Here is an 18,073-nt window from a genome sequence, read left to right as displayed (position 1 = left end):
TCAGAACACAGAAACAGTTCATTACACTTATTACAGATACTACAGTTCATAATGAAGAACAACGTAAATGGACAGGCGGCACAGTGGACCCGTCGTCTGTAGGCACTTTCAGAATCAAATGGACTTTAAAGTACATTATGAAGAGTTTTCATATCGGAATGCTGGATATCGATTTGCAGCAATGTTAAAAAGACCATCAAAAGGCGTTTAACCTCAGAGCACCTTTTTATTCATAATGATCATACACAGTGTTGATATTTCTTGTATATGTAAATTTCATAAAATAAAAAGTATATCATGAAAAAAGTTTTCATATATGTTTATACAGTAATGTCCAAAATTTGGGCACCTGACAAAATTATATTTAGGAAGCTGTTTAACTTGATAACGTCTATTTGCTCAGAAAAACATTAATTTTATATTAAACATATGTTTATTTAACCACATCTTCTTGATTAAGCACAGTATTATTGTAATTATCATCCCTGCTTTACCTAATCAATACTTCACCATGATCAATCAGCCTGCTGAACCAATCCATGTGAATTCTGGAGGAACCTGGAAATCTGTTCTTCAAACTAGCTCACGATACGTCTGAAAACAGAAAGTCTCGTCTCTGGTAACTTTATTAATGTTCATTTGTGTTTGTTGTGCTGTTATATGGAGTTTTTACTGATAGAGGCAGATTTTCCGCTGCGATTAATTTAAACACTTTGATTAGGTGCCGTGTTTTGAACACCACACTGTTTTTCTTGGTCTTTGCTCCTGTGTTTGTCTTATCGCTGTGTTCTGTGTGGTTTTAAACGGTGTTTACATATTTCTTTACAGCACACGTGCAGTATCTGCCCTTCAGGGTGAAACTGAAGCTCTACTGAGTGAAACTAAATAAAACTGAATATTCGTTAATAAAGGCTGACGTTCTAGATCATCTAGAAGTGACAGGCGGTATCACTCACTCACACACCGACTACACAATAACAATCAACACACACAACATGCAGGCGCTGCAGTGAGGCGTCGTTTAGTCCGGGCTGGTTTGGTTCTATCGGCTTCTGGACGTTTATAGAACACTGACTCATTCAGAACTGCTCAGTCTGTCTGAAGACGCCTACATGACAGACTGAACGCAGCGCTTTAGACAGCGTAGACGCAGAACGGTGTCCAGTTATTATCCCGTATATCAGTCCTGCACTGCTCTACACGTCCATATAAATAATGATGTATGATTAATACGAAGCTGTAAAATTAAAACTATGAGGAATGTTGGCTGAGTCTGGAATGATGAATGGATCTGCATGAGGTTCTAATAACATTAATATCTATAATGCCTCATAATTCAAAAGAAATCAATAAAAATACAAACAACACCTATAAATACACAATTACAAATAAAAAAGTACGTAATTTTAACGTAATTAATGCCGACTGCCGTTTATGCTGAGTTTAGAATAAAATCTTATATTCATTTACACTGATTATTATTAGTATTATTATTAATAATCTTGTCATTACAAAAATATTTTAAAATACTCTTTATTGGTGTTTGTTGCAGTTTCAAGTATGTAAACAAAATAAATGTATATAAAATGGCAGAAATGATAGAAATTTGATTATTAAGATTCCATGATTCCGAACTTTCAGCCAGGTTGATCAGTTCCCACTGAGCTCTGTGATCACTGCACGTTTATTACTGTTAGCATTTTCGTTTATTTATTTACTTTATTTACCTAAATGTTGGTCTGTTGTCGCATCATAAACATTTACATGCTCAGTTCTGAGTTTCCCCAAATCTACAAATACAAGCCGAAGCTGACTGAAGTGAGTCCAGCTGTTTAACGGCGGAGTACGGATCTCTGAAGCTGGTCCAGAGGAATCCATACAGCGTGTTTGTTCACTAAGAGCTGCTGCAGTTAAGATTAGAGTTAAAAGTTAAACTCGTTACAGCGCAGAATCAATAGCACAGAGCTGATTATTACTCAGAGCAGCCGCGGCCGCTGTTTACGCTCTGGGGACAGTTAAACAGAGTTTAGTGGAGCTGATCTGGTTGAAGAGACCGACTGTAACGGCAAATACACAGAGCCAAACCCTGAGCGCTGACAGGGGTTTAACACCTGGACGCTGTTTCCTCTGAAACACTGAGCCTCACCTGCAGTCGGAGAGGAGCTCAGACTCTACAGGGTGTAAAGCCCAAACCGTGTTAGCTCAGCTGGGCAGTGACTAAAGGGTTAAAGGTGTCGGTGGAGATCAGACAGACGGCTGTTCAGTTACTGTAGTGTTTATATATAAACTCATGCACACAGTCCAGCTCACAGACACGATCCAGCACACAGTCCAGTTCACAGACACGGTCCAGCACACAATCCAGCTCACAGACACAGTCTAGCACACAGTCCAGCTCTCAGTCCAGCTCACAGACACAGTCCAGCTCACAGACACAGTCTAGCACACAGTCCAGCTCTCAGTCCAGCTCACAGACACAGTCCAGCACACAGACACAGTCCAGCACACAGTCCAGCTCACACACACAGTCCAGCTCACACACACAGTCCAGCACACAGACACAGTCCAGCACACAGTCCACCTCACAGACATGGTCCAGCTCACAGACACAGTCCAGCACACAGTCCAGCTCACAGACACAGTCCAGCTCACATACATGGTCCAGCTCACAGACACAGTGCAGCACACAGTCCAGCTCACAGACACAGACACAGTACTGACCTTGCCACATAGCTCAGTATGTGAGCTCTGATGACCATTCCCGCTGCCCTCCGCACCGCGTCCCGCTCTCTCTCCAGCTTCTGCTCCAACACTTCCTTCAGGAAGACCTGGGGGGGTGAGGGGGGGGTTACTGCTGCTGGAGTGCAGTGTTGGATCTGATTTGTGGTCGTGTTGAAACTCAGCGAAGTCACTTCCTGCTTCAGCTACAGCAGCCTGACTGGGTACGGACATGCCCTCCACGCCTCCCTCCCCCTCCCTCCCTCTCTCTCTCCCTCCCTCTCTCTCTCTCTCTCTCTCTCCCTCCCGCTCTCTCTCTCTCTCTCTCTGTCCCTCAGTGGTGTTAACCCTTTCCTCTCTCATACGCAGCTGAGGAATTGTTGCTTCTGTCAACAAGAAAATGTATTTTCATCCTGCACATCTGGACACGTAATTTCAGCACCAGTATCTGCTCATATTTACTCAGTAATGTCATTATATGCCGTTAGCTGCGGCTCCTTATACAGTCATTACTGCACTTTTTATCTCAGGACAGACGCCATTGCATATGTTTGTATATTTCTAGTTGTATAAATGTCTGTAGATGTTTTTGTATTTTTTCTTCTTTTTATATTATACCACCCTTATCATTATAAGTGTCTTGTGTTGTGTAACTCATACTGGCTGCTACATTTCCTTTGGGATTAATAAAACATCTATATATTCATCTATAAATCAATTGTTTCACACTAACCAATCAGCTCTCAGTAGCAGTAACACTAACCAATCAGCTCTCAGTAGCAGTAACACTAACCAATCAGCTCTCAGTAGCAGTAACACTAACCAATCAGCTCTCAGTAGCAGTAACACTAACCAATCAGCGCTCAGTAGCAGTAACACTGACCAATCAGCTCTCAGTAGCAGTAACACTAACCAATCAGCTCTCAGCAGCAGTAACACTAACCAATCAGCTCTCAGCAGCAGTAACACTAACCAATCAGCTCTCAGTAGCAGTAACACTAACCAATCAGCTCTCAGTAGCAGTAACGCTAACCAATCAGCTCTCAGTAGCAGTAACTCTAACCAATCAGCTCTCAGTAGCAGTTACACTAACCAATCAGCTCTCAGTAGCAGTAACACTAACCAATCAGCTCTCAGTAGCAGTAACACTAACCAATCAGCTCTCAGCAGCAGTAACACTAACCAATCAGCACTCAGTAGCAGTAACACTAACCAATCAGCTCTCAGTAGCAGTAGCGCTAACCAATCAGCTCTCAGTAGCAGTAACGCTAACCAATCAGCTCTCAGCAGCAGTAACGCTAACCAATCAGCTCTCAGTAGCAGTAACGCTAACCAATCAGCTCTCAGTAGCAGTAACGCTAACCAATCAGCTCTCAGTAGCAGTAACACTAACCAATCAGCTCTCAGCAGCAGTAACGCTAACCAATCAGCTCTCAGCAGCAGTAACACTAACCAATCAGCTCTCAGTAGCAGCAACGCTAACCAATCAGCTCTCAGTAGCAGTAACGCTAACCAATCAGCTCTCAGTAGCAGTAACTCTAACCAATCAGCTCTCGGTAGCAGTAACGCTAACCAATCAGCTCTCGGTAGCAGTAACACTAACCACTCAGCTCTCAGTAGCAGTAACACTAACCAATCAGGTCTCAGTAGCAGTAACACTAACCAATCAGCTCTCAGTAGCAGTAACACTAACCAATCAGCTCTCAGTAGCAGTAACACTAACCAATCAGCTCTCAGTAGCAGTAACGCTAACCAATCAGCTCTCAGTAGCTGTAACACTAACCAATCAGCTCTCAGTAGCAGTAACACTAACCAATCAGCTCTCAGTAGCAGTAACACTAACCAATCAGCTCTCAGTAGCAGTAACGCTAACCAATCAGCTCTCAGTAGCAGTAACACTGACCAATCAGCGCTCAGTAGCAGTAACACTAACCAATCAGCTCTCAGTAGCAGTAACACTGACCAATCAGCTCTCAGTAGCAGTAACACTAACCAATCAGCTCTCAGTAGCAGTAACACTGACCAATCAGCTCTCAGTAGCAGTAACACTAACCAATCAGCTCTCAGTAGCAGTAACACTAACCAATCACCTCTCAGTAGCTGAGTGAGCAGTGACCTGAGAGCTGATCAACCAATCAGTGTCCTAAACTGACTGTACTGTATTTCTGGTGTAAAGGGAGGAACAGGATTTACTGTAAAGTAGCATTAGTATTTACTGTAAATTAGCATTTAGTGTAAAGTAGCATTTACAATAAAGTAGCATTACCATTTACTGTAAAGTAGCATTTACTGTAAAGTAGAATTAATACTTATTGTAAAGTAGTATTTACTGTAACGTAGCATTACCATTTACTGTAAATTAGCATTACCATTTATTGTAAAGTAGCATTGACTGTAAAGTAGCATTGACTGTAAAGTAGCATTTACTGTAAAGTAGCATTACTCATTAATGGCCACATTACCTCCTAGCTCCAAAGCTAAAGCTAAAGGAGTAAACCGATCAGCCTTGGCTGGTCTCTGAACTCACTGTGAGATTTCCTGGAGACTGTGACCCAGATGTTCCTGTAATCCCTGACACACAGCTGCACGTACATACAGAAGGAGGAAGTCTCCTTCACCACATCCTTCCCTATCCCACAAACCCCCCAGCACTCCTACGGAGAACATTCATCTTCCCAGCGTGGATATAATTACTCACAGACTGTTCCAGAATAATAAACCACCCTACAGCCTTCGACTGACCACCACACTGACCACACCTGCACGTTACACACGCTGCACACTACAGACTGACCTCAGCACTCTGAATGTACACGTTTTCACGGCCTGCGGCTCGTCTGGAGACGCCCGGCTTCGTTTAATCACAGCTGTAGAGTTAATATCACCATTTTGCCCAAAAAAGAAATCTTATAACGGTTTAAAGAAAATGACAATCAGACATGTGAAATAAAGGAATCCTGACACAGAGGCTTAACTGTACTTTCAGTCCATGTTTATAGATAACAATGTGAAACCACTTAGTCAAAATGCTGAACATCTACACATGCTGACTCCATCCCACCTTAAAATGATGGCACCTGAGGCAGTTACATGCCGGCTTCTTATTGGAATTTCTCCATTCCACCTTAAATGGTGGCGCCTGAGGCAGTTACATGCTGGCTCCTTATTGGAATTTCTCCATTCCACCTTAAATGGTAGCGCCTGAGGCAGTTACATGCTGGCTCCTTATTGGAATTTCTCCATTCCACCTTAAATTGTGGCGCCTGAGGCAGTTACATGCTGGCTCCTTATTGGAATTTCTCCATTCCACCTTAAATTGTGGTGCCTGAGGCAGCAACATACTGAATTCTTGTTGGAATTTCTTCATCCCGCCTTAAATGGTGCTGCCCAAGGCAGTTACACGCTGGCCAGAATGTGCACTGCTGCACCATTTAAGGTGGAAAGGAAATGCTAAATGGTGCTAACTGCTAATTGGTGGTGTATAATCTTCCATTACTTGTTAGCAACGTTAGCCTCGTAGCTCCAGTGCTAAAACTAAAGCAGCACCAAACCCGTCTCGGCCGGTCAAGGACACTGAGGCCGAGGGAGGAGCTGTCTGGACGAGCTGTGGCTTTAAGGCAGCCGGTGACTCAGTGCCGGGTCAGCAGAGTGAAGGAGCAGCTGATCTTAATGGATTCACTGCTCCCACAACAATTTGGAGTCAACCAGCCTAACAACAATGAGGCCATTTAACAGGCGGACAATCAGCCGGGCAGGAGTCCATTCAGCACTTGGCCAGAGCTCCAGGACATCGTCCACACCAGCACTCGGCACACACGCCTGACCGGCACTGCACTCTGATATCAGCCAGACTGAATCTGATCACCAACACACACGCCTGTGTCAGTGATCAGATTCAGTCTGGCTGATATCAGAGCGCAGTGCCGGTCAGGCGTGTGTGTCAGTGATCAGATTCAGTCTGGCTGATGTCAGAGCGCAGTGCCGGTCAGGCGTGTGTGTCGGTGATCAGATTCAGTCTGGCTGATGTCAGAGCGCAGTGCCGGTCAGGCGTGTGTGTCGGTGATCAGATTCAGTCTGGCTGATATCAGAGCGCAGTGCCGGTCAGGCGTGTGTGTCGGTGATCAGATTCAGTCTGGCTGATGTCAGAGCGCAGTGCCGGTCAGGTGTGTGTGTCGGTGATCAGATTCAGTCTGGCTGTTATCAGAGCGCAGTGCTGGTCAGGCGTGTGTGTCGGTGATCAGATTCAGTCTGGCTGATGTCAGAGCGCAGTGCCGGTCAGGCGTGTGTGTCGGTGATCAGATTCAGTCTGGCTGTTATCAGAGCGCAGTGCCGGTCAGGCGTGTGTGTCGGTGATCAGATTCAGTCTGGCTGATGTCAGAGCGCAGTGCCGGTCAGGCGTGTGTGTCGGTGATCAGATTCAGTCTGGCTGATGTCAGAGCGCAGTGCCGGTCAGGCGTGTGTGTCGGTGATCAGATTCAGTCTGGCTGATATCAGAGCGCAGTGCCGGTCAGGCGTGTGTGTCGGTGATCAGATTCAGTCTGGCTGATATCAGAGCGCAGTGCCGGTCAGGCGTGTGTGTCGGTGATCAGATTCAGTCTGGCTGATATCAGAGCGCAGTGCCGGTCAGGTGTGTGTGTGTCGGTGATCAGATTCAGTCTGGCTGATGTCAGAGCGCAGTGCCGGTCAGGCGTGTGTGTCGGTGATCAGATTCAGCCTGGCTGATATCAGAGCGCAGTGCCGGTCAGGCGTGTGTGTCGGTGATCAGATTCAGTCTGGCTGATATCAGAGCGCAGTGCCGGTCAGGTGTGTGTGTCGGTGATCAGATTCAGTCTAGCTGTTATCAGAGCGCAGTGCTGGTCAGGCGTGTGTGTTGGTGATCAGATTCAGTCTGGCTGATGTCAGAGCGCAGTGCCGGTCAGGCGTGTGTGTCGGTGATCAGATTCAGTCTGGCTGATGTCAGAGCGCAGTGCCGGTCAGGCGTGTGTGTTGGTGATCAGATTCAGTCTGGCTGATGTCAGAGCGCAGTGCCGGTCAGGCGTGTGTATCGGTGATCACAACAACTGCGCTAATGTTCCCCTGTGAAATATATCAACAATACTAATTCCATCTCTCTACCTTTTTCCAAGTAAACGACTGCCCACATGTCCGGCCGGACACTGAAGGACGACTGACTGTCGAGCTCTCCTGCTACCCACTTCAGACCAGCTGCCCATGCCCAGTTGCCACCACCTGCCTTGGACGAGCTGCCCACCCTATACTGAAGTTTTCATGGACTCCCAGCTATTTCTACTACTAATACTACTGCTATTAATATTAGTATTATAATAACTCTGTAGGTAGTTTGACCAGAGGAGGATGGGCCCCCCCTGGTGATCCTGGTTCCTCCCAAGGTTGTTTCCTCAGTTCTGAGGGAGGTTCTCCTTGCCACTGTTGCCCCTGGCTTGCTCACCGGGGGGGGGTTTACATTCCTGTTAAAAATTCTGTCTTTTCTGGAATTCTGTGAAGCTGCTTTGTGACCACATCAGCTGTAAAAAGTGCTACAAATAAATTTGATTTGACTATGACTATAAATATATCACCGCTTTCCTAAAACATCATTTGAGCTCAACAGCTGTGAAAGATGATATTTCATGTTCCGTCATATTAAAGCAGCAAACCATTCGAGGCCATACGTTACAGTGATGTCATCACAGGTAACGGTGGGTTTACTGCCTGTTAACAGTCTCAGCTGTGGTAACATCAGTAACGCGCGGCTCTGTGTGGCTCACAGCTTTAATACTGTTAACCAGCGAGTGCGGCTGTGTACCTTCGTCTTTCCGAGCTGCCACTCTCTCCTGCTGTTGTCATACAGCGTGAGCAGCTCACTGCACGTCCTCCGCTCGTCCACTTCGGCCTGTCTTCTGTCCCTCAGCATCACACGGTACCTGCAGAGTCCGCAGTGTTACTACTTAGCCTGTCATGCAGTGTCTGTGTATTTAATGCACACTGTATTCGGAGTGATACGGCAGTCTGCCGTATTTTTTCCTTTCATTTTACCTTTCTCATCATTCTTTATTATTATTAGTTCTGTCTTTCTTAAATCGTAGATTTATTATGTGATATGCTCTGTATGAAAATCTTGTATTATCATTATTACTGTTTTCATGTAAGCATAAATATGGATGTACACAAAAAACAGTGTTTAATGGTCTTGACAACAAATCATTAGTCAGTAAATTATCAAGAGCAAACAAACAGTCAGTGTCAGAGATTTTACCCTCCCATGTTTTTAAACAATGTTTAAACCCTTCCTGGATCAAGGCCTTATCGTGGGTGGTCTAGGGATTTTCAGAGCTAAGTCGCTGGGAGCAATATGCTCCTGGTAGAGTCTCTCAGGGCGAACAGGTCTGGAGTGAAGACCCAGAATAACACGATCCAAAGTTCTCCATGCATATCGTGCACAAAAAATTGTGTACCCTGCCTGGGAAAGGGTCACTGGGACTTGTTCAGGAGGTTGAGAGGTACCAACTAGATATGGTTGGGCTCACCTCCACCCACAGTGTTGGCTCTGGAACCAAACTCCTGGATAGGGGTTGGTCTCTCTCCTACTCAGGGGTTGCACAGGGTGAGAGGCGCTAGGCGGGAGTGGGGATATTCACGAGTCCCCGGCTGTTGGAGTTTCAATGCAAATTAAAATCGCAGAGAGGGTTCTGGAAAGGGTCCTGCCTACAGACTCCATAGTCCTACTGGGAGACTTCAATGCTCACGTTGGCAATGACTGGGAGGCCTGGAGAGGCGTGATTGGGAAGAACGGCCTGCCCGATCTAAACCTGAATGGTGAATTGTTATTGGACTTCTGTGCCAGGCATGGATTGTCCATAACAAACACCAAGTTCGAACACAAAGATGTTCATAAGTGTACATGGTACCAGAGCTCCTTGGGTCAAAGGTCAATGATCAACTTTGTTGTTGTTTCATCTGACTTGGGCCCATATGTACTGGGCACTAGGGTGAAGAGAGGTGCTGAGCTGTCAACTGATCACCATCTGGTGGTGAGTTGGATCAGATGGCAGGGAAGACTGATGGTCAGATCCGGTAGGCACAAGCGAATAGTGAGGGTGTGCTGGGAACGACTGTCGGAGGCCCCTGTTCGGAATGATTTCAACTCCCACCACCGGGAGAGCTTTTCTCACGTCCCGGAGGAGGTAGGGGACATGGAGTCTGAATGGACTCTGTTCAAAACCTCCATTGTGGAAGCTGCCAGGCGTAGCTGTGGCCAAAAGCTTGTGGGTGCCTGTCGGGCAACCCAAGAACCTCCTGGTGGACACCGGTGGTGAGGGAGGCCGTCAAGCTGAAGAAAGAGGGCTTTAGGGACTGGTTGGCCCGAAGGACTCCTGATTCAGCAGATAGGTACCGACAGGCTAAAAAGGTGGCAGCTGCAATGGTGGCAGAAGCAAAATCCAGGACATGGGATGAGTTTGGTGAGGCCTTGGAAAAAGACTTTCGTTCGGCCTCAAAGAGGTTCTGGACAACTGTCCAGCCACTCAGGAGGGGTCGGGGTGGCTGCGCCCAAGCTGTATTCGGCAAGGGTGGAGAAACTCTGACTTCAAATAAGGATATTGTCGGTCGATGGAAGGAGCACTTTGGTACCAGGAGATGTGCCTCCCTCACGGGAGTCAGGGCCAGAGGCTTCTGGGGTGTCAAGTTCCATTTCCCTGGTGGAGGTCACTGAGGTAGTTGGTAAGCTCCTCAGTGGCAAGGGACCGGGGATGGATGAGATTCGTCCAGAAATGCTTAAGGCTCTGGATATTGTGGGGCTGTCATGGCTGACACGCCTCTGCAATATTGCATGGACCTCGGGAACAGTACCCTTGGACTGGCAGACCGGGGTGATGGCGCCTATTTTTAAAAAGGGGGACCGGAGGGTGTGTGCCAACTATCAGGGTATCACACTGCTCAGCCTCCCTGGGAAAGTCTATGCAAAGGTGCTGGAAAGGAGACTTTGACCTATAGTTGAACCTCAGATTGAGGAGGAACAATGTGGATTCCAACCCGGCTGTGGAACAATGTATCAGCTTTTCACCCTCTCACAGATTGTTGAGGGGTCATGGGAGTGTTTTGTGGACTTGGAGAAGGCTTATGACCGTTCCTCGAGATATCTTGTGGGAGGTCCTCCGGGAGTATGGGGTGCTGGGGCTACTACTCTGGGCTATCCAATCTCTGTACTCCTAGAGTGAGAGCTGTGTTCGTATACTCGCCATTAAGTCAGACTCTTTCAGTGTTAGCATTGGACTCCGCCAGGGTTGTTCCCTGTCTCCACTCTTGTTCGTGATATTCATGGACAGAGTGTCCGGGCGTAGCCGGGGTCAGGAGGGCATCATGTGTGGAGGCCGGAGGGTGGCGTCTCTGCTATTTGCAGATGATGGTGTTCTTTTGGCGGAATCACATGGATGCCTCCAGCGCTCGCTGGAGCGGTTTGCATTGTGAAGCGGTTGGTATGCAGATCAGCACCTCCAAGTCCATGGTCTTGGCCCGGAAAAGGATGGCATGCCCACTCCAGGTAAGGGGAAAGGACCTGCCCCAGGTGGAGGAGTTTAAGTATCTTGGGGTCTTGTTCACGAGTGACAGGAAGAGGGATCGTGAGATTGGCCGTAGGCTGGGACAGACGGCAGCAGTAATGCGGACTGTAGTGGTGAAGAGGGAGTTGAGCCAAAAGGCGAAGCTCTCTGTTTACCGGTCAGTCTACATCCCGACCCTCACCTATGGTCATGAGCTGTGGGTAAGAACGAGATCACGAATACAAGCGGCGGAATTGAGCCTCTTCGCAGGGTGGTGGGCTACACGCTATGCGATAGAGTGAGGAGCTCGGTCCTCCGCTACTCCTCCGCATTGAGAGGAGCCAGCTGAGTTGGTTCGGGCATCTGATCCGGATGCCCCCTGGACGCCTCCTGGTGGGGGTGTTCCAGGCACGTCCTAGGACTCGCTGGAGTGATTATGTCTCCAAGTTGGCCTGGGAGCGGCTTGGGGTCCCCGGGAGTGAGCTGGAGGAAGTTGTGGGGGACAGGGTCATCTGGGATTCTCTGCTCTCCCAAATGCTACTGCGACCCTGTCTGGACTAGCGGTCAACGATGATGGATGGATGTTTTTAAATGTTGGTGTTTACAGAAAGAGGAGTCGGTGTTGATCCACTCACAGCTGAGAAACATGACTGAGCTGGTTTGGGTTTAATGTGGGACCAAATGTTCACTACAGGGTTTAAATCTGGACTCTGACCAGCTAAAACATTTTGGGCTTGGTCCATTTTACTTGCTGAGGAGTGCGTTTGGTTTGTACTCAGTTGTTTTTGTTTGGACCTAAACACAGGTTCCTGTTTTTAAACAGCAACAATAAAACACATGCGAATAATATTTTTAGATGATACATTATTAACCATATATAAAAAATGCATTATAAATGATCATTTATTAACATATATCGTGTATAATGAACGATAATGAATCTACAATGGTTTTATTATTTAGTCTAAACTCTGGACTCTGTACTGGTCTTCCCTACAACACTAGATATTTATGATCAGATTTTAAGACCATGAAGATGCAAAAGCTGATCAGTAAGAAGGTTTATTTACAGTCCAGCTCAGATCTGCTGCACATAATCTAAATAAAGTTTCAGATCTGGTGATAAAGGCCTCAGTGTGTCCACAGTGGAGTCGAGGTTAGGGCCAGTCAGTCAGAGCTGCTGAACAGCCGTGAGGCTGTGATGGAGATGATAAAGCATTCCTTCATTCTCTGACGTGTCCTGTAAATCTGAGCTTCTGAGTCTGTACAGACACGCGTGTCTGCCAGGAGACTAACCCTGACCCTAACCCAGACGAGGTTTCGTTCTGACAGCAGTGATATCTAACTTGGGGGGGTGGGGGGTCTCTGGCTCAGCTTGTGTTTCTGCTGGATTGTCTCAGTCAGGACAGTCACTGTATTCCCGTTTCTTTTCTAATCTCTCTTCCTGCTCTGCACTTTCACTTTCTGACTGAGCAACATTCCTGTCTGAGTACATCTGCTGAGCTCCGTTACGCAGTGTGTGGAGACGGTGAACAGAGAAGGTGCAGGTGGGTCTTGTTTATGGTGTGATTCTACGTCGACCAGCATCAGTAAGAAAGAAAACAGGAGTCTGACTCATGGAGAAATAGAAGGAAGCAGCAGCTCATAGCATATCAATTCAACCAGCAGACCTCCAGCAGTTTCTCTACAAACGTTGCATTGTGTGTGATGTTCGTGAAGAATGGACCAAAAGAAATGACCTAAAATGAAATTCTGGTTCTGACTTCCATTAAAAGTAGGTTTTCTCCTTCTCCTAAAGTTGTGGTAACACTTTAAACCATGGTAACACTTTACTGTTCATAAGGCTACATGACACCCACATAAGCCTGTCATTACAACTGACATAACCTTACATAACTGTTTATAAATGCTTATTACAGCAGGTGTCATCTGTCATAAAGGCAACGTTAGCTAACTTTGATCAAAACTGGCAAATGTAACCTTTATAAATAAAGATGCATATTGGAACAAGCATTTATAAACAGTTACGTAGGGTTATGTCAGTTGTCATGACATTATTATGTAGATGTCATGTTGCCTTATGAACAGCACCCTGTAGTAAAGTGTTACCATTACCATCTTGGAGATACGAGGTTGTCGGTTGTCCAAAATCGTAAGTTTACAGGAGAAGGAAGCAATGTACTTTACTTTTAATGTGAGTCAATGGAACCAGAAATACTTCTACGTAATTTTGGGCCATTTCTTTTGGTCCATTCATCATGAAAGTTTGACACAATATTGAGGACAAAATGTATTTTCAAATTATTTAATAAACTGGAAAACAACAAAAATGTAGATGAGAGGTTTCGTTCCGACAGCAGTGACATGTATATAGATTTTTAACATAAATCTATATATGAGCATATATTTCAACATATGCGCATATTGATGTTGAAAAAATGAGAGATATTTTTCATCTGTGTGGCTGAAGAGCGTTAGCTGGTCACAGGCGGAGTGTTTGGCTCTGCTGTCGTTCGCTTGCTCTGCTGTTCGTTAGAGCTCTTTTTAAGGTTAACGTCTTTGTTGTGGCTTTTGCCTTTTTTAATGTCTGGTTGTTGTTGCCAGGTTATGGCCCAATAAGGTGGAGCGAGAGTCAGAGTGTCGTTATTAGGAGATACTGATACTATAATAATACGGTGATGTTTAATAAAGTACATACTCGTTTACTGACCAAGAAACAGGTCTGAGCTACTTTCAACTGTAAAAGTCTTGTTGTGCTGTTTTTACCGATCCTCATTTCTCTGTGGTGTACGTTCAGAAGTGATTATAATCGTAGAGAAATAATCGCATCAAATCTCAGAGCTGAAACGTGAGATTCACTGAGCTCGGCGGCTGTGATGTCACAGGTTTTCAGTCTGATGAGTACCGAGTGCAGATCAGCTGTAGGAGTGGTCAGACTGGCCTGCAGGTGAGTTCAGGTGTTCTGTGGTTTGTGTTTTGACTCACCGGTTCAGGAAGTCAGTGAAGTTTCTCCGGACAGGGAACCCGGCCCGGCGGATCTTCACCGTCTCCAACATCCCGGAATACCGCAGCTGGTTCAGAACCACTTCCGGATCAAACTTATTCGCATGCTGGAGCAGAACAGAGGAACACAGAGAGAGTTCAGACACTTAGTGACCATAAATGCCACTGATAAACCGATATGGGTGTTTCTCTCTGACTCGGACACGGAGCCCTGACCCCTGACCATCTCCCTGTCACAGCTCTGGATCAGCGAAGGTCCAGGTGGGTTTCTGAGGGTGTTCTGATGATTCTGAGTGCAGCCGCACTGTGTTTACACACAGACGCAGATCAGCCTTTATCAGACTCAGACTGCACTGAGAGACCCTCCTTCACTGAGCAGCAGAGCGTTATACAATTATCTGATAGGCTGAGCTGCATTTCGAGCACCTCACAGTGACCGAGCTCTGTATCACTGCTTCATGACCTGAAAGCCCTTCTGCTCTTACTGATCTTCGACTCTAATGCTGCTCGCAGGAACCACCGAGTGAACTGATAAAGTAAGAACCTGGTTCTGTTTAAACTGTGGGGCTGACAACTTATGTTCTTTACTAGAACCCGGCTGGTCAGCCAGCTAACAGGCTAAAAGAGCCAACAGCCTAAACAGCTCCATCATTAATATCACATGCCTGAATTCAAGCACTGACGGTGGGATTTACTGTAAAACTGAAGTGTAAGAGACTCAAAATTCCACTTCAAACATCCATGTTTCGGTCAGAAGTCACATGACACCCAAACGGCTCCGTACTCCCTAAACAGTGTTCTAGCTATGAAAGGTTAGAAGTTCTAGCCTCTACAGCCAAACAGTGAATCTATGTAGGGACCCCAGTGTGAGAAGAGGAGCCTTGGGCTGGAGCTAAATAAGACTCGCGGTGGTGATTTGGAGACCAGAAAGTGCTTATAAAGCGAAGGTTTCTGCGTTAAACAGTTCTGATATCATGCGTTCATTCTTCTATGAAAATCTTAAAACGTTTACGAAGTGACCGCAGTGAACAGCGATGGGCGACTGAGCGTTCTGAGGGGTCCACGGCAGCTTGGTAACGATACTGAGCGCTAAAGGAACCGCATTTCTTGGTGGATACTTGATGTCTATTATTATTAATAATATCCTAAACTATTTTCTAAACTGTGTATTCTATCATATTTTATGTTGGCCGGCGTTTTATAAGCAATGAGCCACTTGAGGCCGTGTGTTAAGGCTTTACTCCGCTTTGTGTCACGTCCAGAACAACCTACCCGTAATAATCTTACTGTAATGCTCGGCCTCTCGTGGCTTTTAATATACATTCATTACAGTAAAATACAGCAAAGACAAATAAATAAGACCAAGAAATGATTATTAACATGAAACATAAATACAAATGAGGAAACTTTAAGAGAAAGAAGATCAATCAAATAAATATATTCTGCACTTTAATAATAAAAATAAATAATTCATTTCTTTAATGACATCAATGGAATATTTTGGATGTAACTGTCTGATTTACAAAACTGGGAGTTTCATTTGAGCAGCAAATCAATATTGATCATTATCTTTACGGATCCCACCACAGGCAGGTTTTCAGGGCCCCGCATAATCAGTACTGGGTTGGACTGGATTTCGTGTGAAACGCTGAACACTAATAATTCCATTCATGTTTTTTATGCTCTGCTTTTGACTCCGCCTGTTTCAGCTCATCAGATCAGAGGTTTATCATGAAGTTTACCAACTCTGCTTTCGGCCGTCGTAGGTGAGCGAGGTGTTGAAAGCTGCAGTGTAAACTGGATGGTCCTAATTTTGGGTCACAGTTGCACTATAGTGCCAAAAGTATTCTGTCATCACGCATATGAACTCAAGTGAATCCCGTTCTTAATCCATAGGGTTTAATATGATGTCGGCCCACCCTTTGCAGCTATAACAGCTTCAGCTCTTCTGGGAAGGCTTTCCACAAGGGTTAGGAGTGTTTATGGGAATTTCTGACCGTTCTTCCAGAAGCGCATTTGTGAGGTATGACACTGATGTTGGATGAGAAGGTCTGGCTCACAGTCTCCACTCTAATTCATCCCAAAGGTGTTCTATGGGGTTGAGGTCAGGACTCTGTGCAGGCCAGTCGAGTTCTTCCACACCAAACTGGCTCATCCGTGTCTTTATGGACCTGCTTTGTGCACTGGTGGGCAGTCATGTTGGAACAGAGTGTGTGTGTGTGTGTGAGTGTGTGTGGTGTGTGTGTGTGTGTGTGGTGTGTGTGTGTGGTGTGTGTGTGTGTGTGTGTGGTTCCTCTGTTATCTCCACATTCCTCTGACGCTGGTCAGTAGTGTGACGCGGTGCTGGCCGTGACGGGAGCAGGCAAAGGTGACCTTTGACCCCTGTGCTGTGCGGGTGGGTTTGGAATGTGCGGAGCACAAAGAAAGTCCACTTTCAGAGCTGAGGAACATTCCAGAACGTCCAGCACACTGCAGCACTGTTCAGAGCACCAACACACAGCAGCACACACACGGACAGACACACACACACACGGACAGACACACACACGGACAGACACACACACACACGGACAGACACACACACGGACACAGACACACACACACACGGACAGACACACACACGGACACATACACACACACACACACACACACACACGGACAGACACACACACTCACACACGGACAGACACACACACGGACACACACTCACACACGGACAGACACACACACACACTCACACACGGACAGACACACACACGGACACACACTCACACACGGACAGACACACACACACACACACACACACTCACACACGGACAGACACACACTCACACACTCAAACTCGGACAGACACACAGGGACACAGACACACACACACACATGGACAGACACACACACACACACACACACACACAAGGACAGACACACACACACACACACACACGGACAGACACACACACACACGGACAGACACACACACGGACAGACACACACACACACACACACACACACACACGGACAGACACACACACGGACAGACACACACACACACGGACAGACACACACACACGGACAGACACACACACGGACAGACACACTCACACACGGACAGACACACACACACACACACACAGACGCACTCACTGCGATTCTGTTTCAGTGGTCAGGACAGAAAGGCCAGAGGAACATTCAGATCTCTGGACTCTCAGTCTGGACTGGCCTGATCTAAATTTAAGCGTAATTATTTAATGAGCTATTTAAATGAGTTTCCGGGCAGGGCTGAATCATGAGAAATGGTCCTTTACCCTCTGGAGGGATTACATCTCCGGCTTGGCCTGTGAGCGGCTCAGGGGGCCCTGGAATGAGCTGGAGGAAGCTGCGGGGCTCAGGGTCGTCTGGGATTCTCTGATCTCACCTGCTATAAAGACTTTTTCCCGTTTGGTTCTATAAAACTTTATTAATGCTGTTTGCTGTCCGGTGTGGACCAGAGGAGGACGGGATCCCCTCTCAGTCTCGGTTCTTCTCAGTGGTTCTTCCATTTTTCCTGGTCACCGTCTCCATTGGCGACGCTCATGGGGGCTCCGACCCAGACTTTTCTGTGAAGCTGCTTTGTGACGACGGCTGCTGTAAATTTCTCTCCTTCAGAGCCTGAACACTAATTAAAGCTGTGTGGGCGGGGCAAAACACATCAGCCTCGTGATTGGTGAGGACCCCGACTCTGACTCTAATTCAGGTCCTGGTCCTGATCCTGCCTCTGACTTAATTCAGATCCTGATCCTGATCCCGACTCTGACTCTAATTCAGATCCTGATCCT

General features: G+C 46.5%; 1 protein-coding gene across 1 annotated transcript in view; it reads right to left on the bottom strand.

Moving 5' to 3' along the window:
- myo10l3 (myosin X, like 3) overlaps positions 1 to 18,073 on the bottom strand; it is a 105,589-nt gene that overhangs the window by 21,250 nt on the left and 66,266 nt on the right. Inside the window, exons 19-21 of the mRNA XM_037538958.1 lie at positions 14,241 to 14,365; positions 8,525 to 8,642; positions 2,722 to 2,828 (exon numbers count right to left, since the gene is read on the bottom strand). Of these exons, the coding sequence (XP_037394855.1) occupies positions 2,722 to 2,828; positions 8,525 to 8,642; positions 14,241 to 14,365 (350 nt within the window). The remainder of the gene's footprint in view (positions 1 to 2,721; positions 2,829 to 8,524; positions 8,643 to 14,240; positions 14,366 to 18,073) is intronic.

This window comes from Pygocentrus nattereri, chromosome 6 (assembly GCF_015220715.1).
Source record: "Pygocentrus nattereri isolate fPygNat1 chromosome 6, fPygNat1.pri, whole genome shotgun sequence".
NCBI lineage: Eukaryota > Metazoa > Chordata > Actinopteri > Characiformes > Serrasalmidae > Pygocentrus > Pygocentrus nattereri.
The sequence above is the reverse complement of the archived record's forward strand: the minus strand, read 5'-3'. Positions and strand labels throughout refer to the sequence as shown.